The 8,303-nt window shown below is 45.7% G+C and overlaps 1 protein-coding gene across 2 annotated transcripts in view; it reads left to right on the forward strand.

Moving 5' to 3' along the window:
- Window positions 1-6,361, forward strand: part of LOC126987897 (uncharacterized) — a 48,089-nt gene extending 41,728 nt beyond the window's left edge. The window contains exons 5-7 of one of the 2 annotated variants that reach the window (XM_050845394.1): window positions 1,594-1,640; window positions 2,009-2,285; window positions 4,575-6,361. In XM_050845394.1, coding sequence (XP_050701351.1) covers window positions 1,594-1,640; window positions 2,009-2,285; window positions 4,575-5,184 — 934 coding nt within the window. In that variant the 3' untranslated portion in view covers window positions 5,185-6,361. Of the gene's footprint in view, window positions 1-1,593; window positions 1,641-2,008; window positions 2,286-3,282 lie in introns of both variants that reach the window. The other variant, XM_050845395.1, reaches the window with a different exon arrangement.
- The last annotated feature ends 1,942 nt before the right edge of the window (window positions 6,362-8,303 follow it).

Here is an 8,303-nt window from a genome sequence, read left to right on the forward strand (position 1 = left end):
CCTTTTAATTTTCTTCTAACTTCAGCTCTTGTCATGGTGGTGGAGGGAACACTTTCAACCCATTTGCTAAACATTTTATATCTTCATTTCATTTCTTCCTCTTTCATATGACTTTCAGGAGATATTTTAGAATCATTGTGTCGTTTATTCCTCAAAACACCTTGACCTGATGCTTACTTCTTTAATGGTTGGGCAGTGTTGTTTTTATTACGTTCCTGTTGTCATTTGAGAGAGAGAGAGAGAGAGAGAGAGAGAGAGAGAGAGAGAGAGAGAGAGAGAGAGAGAGAGAGAGAGAGAGAGAGAGTGGGATAGTGAGTGAGTGAGTGTGAGTGAGTGAGTGAGTGTGTGTGTCCAACAACAGATAACCTTCACGCATCCCATCCCTCCCCCAAAACACACATCCTCCTCACAAAAAAAATCTATCACTCGACCTTTCTAAGTGCAAACATCCCACCAGGAATTAAAAGAAAAAAAAAAAAAAGAGAAGAAACAGACGGTGGATTGTTTTTCCACGTAATTAACTCGCTGTAAATTAACCTGACAGGTAGTAAAAGACAGGGTAGGAAATTTACCTGCCAGCCTGTATTTATACCTTCATTTTTTTTCTTTTATGGCCGCTGCGTGCCCAGGGGAGGAGCCGCTTTTCAATTTAAGGTTAATTGCCAATCAATCAATCGAAGTAAGGAAATTCAATCTATTTACTTTATTATTTTGTGTATTGTTGTTTTAATCATGTTTTCTTTGGTGTTATCTGTGGAGATAGGGTAGATTAGGTGTGTGTGTGTGTGTGTGTGTGTGTGTGTGTGTGTGTGTGTGTGTGTGTGTGTGTGTGTGTGTGTGTGTGTGTGTGTGTGTTTTACAGAAAAGGAAACAGCTCAAGGGCACCTAAAAAAAATGTAGAAAAAAAAGCCTGCTAATCGCTGCTCCTAAGAAAGATAAAAGAAAAGAGTGGCCAAAAAAGAGGCCAATATCGGGTGGAGAGGACCAAGAGGTGTCTTGATACTCTCCTCTTGAAAGAGGTCAAGTCATAGGCAGGAGGAAATACAGACGAAGGAAGGCTGTTCCAGAGTTTACCAGTGAAGGGGATGAAAGAATGAAGATGCTGGTTAACTCTTGCATAAGGGGTTTGGACAGTATAGGGATGAGCTAGAGTAGAACGTCGAGTGCAGCGGGGCCGCGGGAGGGGGGAACATGCAATTAGCAAATTCAGAAGAGCAGAAAGAGATGCAACATTGCGGCGGAATTTAAGAGGTAGAAAACTGCTAGTAAGAGGCGGAGAGTTGATGAGACGAAGGCTTAGTCTTTGACTCCACTCTGTCTAGTAAGGCTGTGTGTCTGGAGGCCCCCCACACATGAGATGCATACTCCATACGAGGACGGACAAGGCCCCTGTATATGGACAGTATGTGTGTGTGTGTGTGTGTGTGTGTGTGCACGCTCGACTATAGAGTATCCTCCCATCTTTACCTTTACCTACCTCCTCCTGCTCCCTTCGAATCTATGTGTTCTTTGTCGTCACTTGTCACCACCACCACCACCATCAAAGCAACAACAACAACCACAATTAAGAGAATCTCGGTGTTTGTTTTGCAGGTACATGATACAGGTGTTGGGCATAGCCCCCGACCAAGCCATAGCAGGTAAGCTCACTCTTTTCTTGTTGCTTTCATTATTACTTGTTATTGCTGGATACAAGTTGCGTGTAAATTAGGTGAGGAAAGGTCGGGTAACACTTTTTCTATGCATAATGTTCCGAGTCATGTTTAAGGATACAATCACAGTTATAGGTCGAAAGATTAAGGTTGGAAGGATTTAGGATTGTGGAAAGATTTAGGTGGATTAATAAACAAATAAATATAAAGATGAGTATTGAATGACGTTTGGATAGGCTAAATCAATAAATAGATTTATTGGTAGATGTATAAACAGATACATAATTGGAAAAAGAAAAGTTACAGCACATCATGCACAAATGGCGTTCCTGATGATGACAGTTTTCCTCCGTCAGACTTCAACAGCGCGCGAGGCCACGAGGTTGAGCGTGAGAACTACCTCACAGATCTCCGCCAGGCGCCGTGGATGAACCAGCCCATTGCCACTTACTCCAAGAGCTCCTCATCCTCATCCTATCGCCGCAACGCTGACCTCGATAACTCCGCTGCCTCTCTTGACTCTTCTGCCAACAACACCTCCACTCTTGACACCACGTCCAGCGAGGTCGAGTCCCCCAGCGGTCCATCCTTCAGGCCGGGGCTCTCCTGGAACATCCCTCTCCTCAAGTACCCGTAAGTCACTTTGTATCTCCTTGGTTTGGTTTTAATCTCTTCTCATCGACTGTCACTTTTTTCTCGCCATCTCGTCATCTGTGTATGTCTCTCATATATATATATATATATATATATATATATATATATATATATATATATATATATATATATATATATATATATTCTCTCTCGCTCTCTCTCTCTCTCTCTCTCTCTCTCTCTCTCTCTCTCTCTCTCGCTCGCTCGCTCGCTTGCTTCTCATTGCGCAGCTTTATTCTGCTTTTACGTTATATAAATATACTAATTATTCTGCCCGCAAGTCACATCCTTGCCACTACTTGCGTAACAAACTAGACAAATACTTTTTAATGGAAATCAGCAAGGCAACGAAGGGAGCGCGGTGAGGCGAATTTATTATTTGAAAAATCACATTTGTTATTTTCTATATTTTGGTTGGTTATTTGTTTATCCTTGATTCTATTTCCTAGAAGCCAATAAACGCGTAAAGTAATGACGGACATTGTCTGCTAATGTTTGTTCCTGACGAGCTCTAAGTTTTGTCCGATATGTGATAAGTAACGAGAGGCAATGTGTAAAAAAAAAAAAATGTTAAAGGCTCGAAAATCTCCCAGGCGCACGTTACTCAAACTGAACCATTACCAGTCTGCCACTTGGCCGCTTGAGCTGCAACATCATTTTCGCTGTTATTTTGATTTGCATACATTAATTTTTGCCAAGATTTTTCTCCAGCAATATGCCTGTCACTAACAGAGTGTGTGTAAAATTTTTAGGGTACTTTCGTAATATTTTTCTATGGCGAGATTTTTTTGTTATAAATGTTTATGGTTTATATATTGCAATAGTTGCTTTCTACACCGCACCTCCATTTGTGATGCAATTTAGTGAAATCGAATCATACGTGGCTCAACCTTGTCAAAGCAATAGGATCTGAGTTAGATCATGATTCACTTTACTTCGATATTTGGACAAGCACGCTTGAATCTCGTGTGGACAGAAGGCGCCCAGCTGGAAAGGAACAAACTCCTCTCGACCCGCCTCCCAGTCGCCGACCCGACACCCAGAAGCCGCTGCTCTGCTTCCGGTGTGAACAGCCAGGTCACTTTGCGAGGGTCTGTCCCAACCGGCGGGGTGACGGCCATCCTGACAAGAATAAACCCTCCCCGACGCCCCACGAGACACGATCGTCACTCCCTAACCCGGGCACAAACTCTAGCGGGGGACACCAACGCTTCGGGTATCTTCCACAAGGTTGGGGGAGAAGGGACAACCCTGAGGGTGCCAAGAGTGCTGCCGCCTATCCACCCGTCGTTCGAGAGCCTCCTGCCCTGAGACCGACGACCCCTCGCGTTCACTCTCCTCATTCTGGGAAGGGGGGGACGGACGCCCACTTAGAGCGTGACAGGAAGCAGAGTGATCATCAGAAAAGGATCAAGGAGCTGGAGGAAGTGGTGCAGCAGCAACGACGTCAAATCGAAGAACTAAGCAGACGTTTGCAGACGTGCCAGTGCGGGCATGTCCCTGCCAAGGCCCCTCCCTCTTAGGCAAGACACCACACAGTACAGGAATTCCTCCTCAATCCCTAACCTTTTCCATGATCCCCATACATCTCCAAGCACATGTTCGCGCGCGCGCGCAGTCACCCCCCCCCCCCCCCCCACACACACATGCATGTGTATGTATGTATACAAACCTCTGTTGGATAAATCGCATGAACAGAAAAAAATAACAGCATGTATATACATACTGGTTTTGGGAAGGAACTTGGCGTTCCTATTCTTATATATTGCCTTTTTTATGTAATGTTTGCTATTCTAATTCTAATTTACCAATACATGGCATTTTAATGGGATGTTTGAATATTAATGACTTTGTGGATTGTGAAGTTCATTGATATGTCATCCCCATTTATGTCACGGCATGATAATAATAATGCTTGAAGATCTAACGCCGATGATTTTACGTTTTAGTGTTAACGGTTTTTCCATTAGTAATAAGTATTAACTTTGAGGTGGCAGTAGCTTCTGTCCTTCGATGTAGTAGGCGAGGGCCTGTCACTGTGTTTGTGGTCACATCTTGAAAGCATAAATGCTCATGCCTTTAGGATCAGGTCGCAGAGTAGCGAGAGAAATATGTACTTAATTAAACTGAGGCATGAATTTTATGCTGATGGTCATGTAGCTTCATTAAGATTTTGGATGACTTTTTTTTTTTTTATCTGATCACATCCACATTAAAACGGGTAGACTGTTTGATAGTCATTCTGTCAAGTTAATTTTACACCTCCAGCGGCGCCAGTGAAGACGCTAGGGAGTCGTTGGGACCGGTGCGGCGGTGGAGCAACTCCCCGCGGCAGGACGAGCGGGTACACAGGCGGTCTACACGACGCTCATCAAGGAACCACCCAGACGGCGAGAGCCCCACCACGGCCTCAACGCGCCACCAGATACGTTATTCATCGTACGGGGCCCGTCGCTACTACGACCAGACCTACCAAGGCCGCGTGGCGCCTCAGTACGACCCCCACTTCTACCAGGAGCAAGGGTCGGGCGTGGGTCCTCACCGGCCGCTGCCCCGCTACCAAAGACAACAGCAGGCCCCCAACAATGCCCCCCGCCAGTACCGAGGCCCCCGCCCGTACCGCAGCCCACCCAACGCCGTCGAAACTGCCACCACTCCGGCGAGACGAGAGGCACCGGATGACTACTTCAAGACCCCTGACACCTCCAGGGCCAAAGACACCTTCAAGACCCCGGACACCTACAGGACACCCGACGCCTCCAGGACGCCGCGCTGCAGGCCCAGTGGACCTACCCGTAACCCACTGAGCCCAGGCGCCCAGGACGACGTGTTCAGCCCCATTAGGCTTCGACGGTCCGCTAGAATGACGCCGTACTGAGCCCCGCCGGCTGTCCCCCGCCATGCCCCACGCTACGCTGTGCCCTCTCTTGGTCACCACGCAGTTGCCATGCCCCTGAGAGCTGGTGGTGCCAAGGCGTTGATTTGATGAACGTTGTTACCGGAGCCGAACACAGGTGGTGGCTGGTGCGTCCGGGCCACTCACCTGCCGCCACACACACACACACACACAAACCCACAGAAACACGCACGCACACACACACACACACGCACACACACACACACACACACACACACACAAACAACAGTAGTCCGCGTGCGCTATTTATTATGATCACAGTCACCAACACACACATTTACATTGCCGTACACGTACATCTGTTTTTTTTTTTTTTTTCCTCTACTTGACTGTCTTTTAAGAGTATTGTGTTGACGCCTTTAGAGGGAGCTTTCTTAACTTTTCTGTCTTTGAACATCTTTTGTTGTTTTGTTTTGACACCTAAGATAAGACGTCCGCCTGCATGCTGTGCGGCCACCTTACCCTACAGCTGTGATCAGGCGGGGAAGTCAAGGTGAGTCCGTCGCGGAGGTGGAGTCATGGCTTGTGTAGGCGGCTGAGAAATGGTTACGTTAAGAGTTTTCTGAGAACACAAAATAAAAAAATATATTTAACACTAATTGAAATAAAAAAGTTATAATGCTTGACAATCATTCTGCATACTGTACTTCCTGTATTTCGAGTTCTCATGTTATTTACATCACTAACGTGGCTGTGATTTTCCTTAGGAATAAAATTCATGATGGGCTAAAATATTGACAATGTGTCGTGGATCTTCCTTTTTTATACGAAATGTGAATCATTTCAGTGAACGTAATTTTAACTCTCCATCTTCATCATCATGAATGCGTTACATATTCCGTCCGTCGGCCGCACATGTAAAATGGGTCATACGGAAGCATCATTTCTCAGCAGCCGCAGCACACTGACATTGCAATGCGCAATGCCCTCACATTGCCTCATGATTCACCTCCGGGAAGTACTTTCCTTAAACAAAGTATATTTTTATGATAGTATGAAAATTACTAATCCACATCAGATTTTTTCGTATTGTAAGTATTTTAGTAAAATGGCATCTTATTATACCGTATGCCTCTTATGCGTGTATGTGTGTATGTATTATAACAGTAATGTCTTGCTAATAAAGGTTGTGGTTGTATGGAGTGTTGTGACTAGCCGCAAGGGTGATCGAGGAGGGTGGTGGAGCGATCTCCCGGCACAGAAGTATCACCAGCATAGTTGATAGCAGACTCACGGTAAGAAACACCTGTACAGTAAGTATCACAGGTACAGTAGAAGTAACACAAGCAGAGTGAGAATCATTTGGACATTAGGCCGCAGATGTACTGCAGGAAACTAGCTAAAATGCATATAAAGGCGAATCTTCCTTTTCCAAGTCTCAAAGTCATGGCGGGGAAGAGGATTAATGCGTTGAGTGCTGCAAGGAGCTGGGCCTGGTGCTGCCCTGGTGCAGATCTTGGTGCTAGAAGCCAGTCGTCGAGACAACAAACCTAAGGAACACCACCACAATACGTATACAATTACTCCCGAAATTTCCCGGGGTAATTCCATCTGGGTGTTAACATACGGATGTATATGTATGCCTCTTAATTACTTCAGCTTTACTTGTAAACCACCGCTACAGGTGATATTGAAGGCGTAATGCTGTTCCTAAAGGAGTAACACACACACACACACACACACACACACACACACACACACACACACACACACACATATGAATATAACTGCTTTTAATTAAACCTGAACTGATATTGCCTACCGACACTACCATCATCATCTCATCAGCCAGCATGGAGCTCAGTAAAACGCGACCAAAACAAGTCTGTCAAAATACCGTATCGTTCATCGACATCATCTCAAATGGGCGACACCTGAGCACACCGCCTGGACCTGGGCACTTACGCAGCACCACGTCAGGTAAGTCTCACACCTCCCCTTCCTCGCGCGTACCCTCTCCCTTCACTTCTCCCTCCTCCTGCCTCTCCCCCTTCCCCTCCACTCCTTCAGACTCGACTGGCGCCATAATAGGGACACGAAACGTCATTATAAAATACGAGTAGATGGACGACACTTATTTGAGGGTAATTAGGAGCCATTTAGTGTAGCTCTGCCAGACAGTCCCAACACCTATTTTTCACATAAAGAAATCACAAATAAAAAAATAACAGGTTTAGATATGTATAAAGTAAATGAATAAGAAGACAAGTGGTAAGAAGAAGGATTCAATGATGTGGTTCTCGAATCAATTCCGCCCTTCAGCAAAGAGTAGCAGCCAACATGCACTTTCCCCGTCCTTGCTTATTCTTATGTCATCCAGGACTGTCGCTCATCACAAGGCAAAAAGTATATGCATACGTCACAGGCAAGTTGGGGAGTCGTAGATTAGTTGGGGGAAACGGAAGTTCGAAGCAGGTTTGTTCGGAGCAAAAGGGACGGTGAGGGGGAGGGGGTGGGGGGAGGGAGGGGAACGAGGAGGTGGCGTTAGTACAGCTCTTGGGAGGCAGGAGGGAGGATGTGTACCGTCTTTCTTGGCTGGTAAGTAAAGGGAAGGTTTCTGAGCCATTTAAAAGGTGGTGTTACATGAAATAAGTTAAAACAGGCCATTTGGCAAAAATTCAGAAGTACGCCCGGGGACTGCCGACCTCCAGTGACAACGAGCGAAGCAATGTAACCATAACTATCAGAAACATTTAAATCTAACCTGACCTGACCTGTATCCCGTTGCTAAAATGCGATAAACGGATATAAATCCCGCGAATTTCACTGCCCTCCTTCCCGATCATATTGTTAAGATCTCATTAACGAGTGCTTTGCGGTGGCAAAGCAATACGGTAATGTGTTGTATATGCACAAATGCACAAAGTACTTCATGTTGCACAAATGTCCTTAGCAATGAAACGGGCGTACTTATAGTAAGATACAAACCATTTTAATTAATGGTCCTTTAATTAACAAGGTTGTCCCGGAGATGTCAGCCAGCTAGTCCACCTGTCCTGTCTGCTGCCCAGCTGATCATCTCTTCCCCACTTCACCTGCTTCATGCGAGCGGAATGGCTGCCAGGTAACTATTCGTCAAC

The sequence above is a fragment of the Eriocheir sinensis genome, chromosome 67, assembly GCF_024679095.1.
Source record: "Eriocheir sinensis breed Jianghai 21 chromosome 67, ASM2467909v1, whole genome shotgun sequence".
Classification (NCBI taxonomy): Eukaryota; Metazoa; Arthropoda; class Malacostraca; order Decapoda; family Varunidae; genus Eriocheir; species Eriocheir sinensis.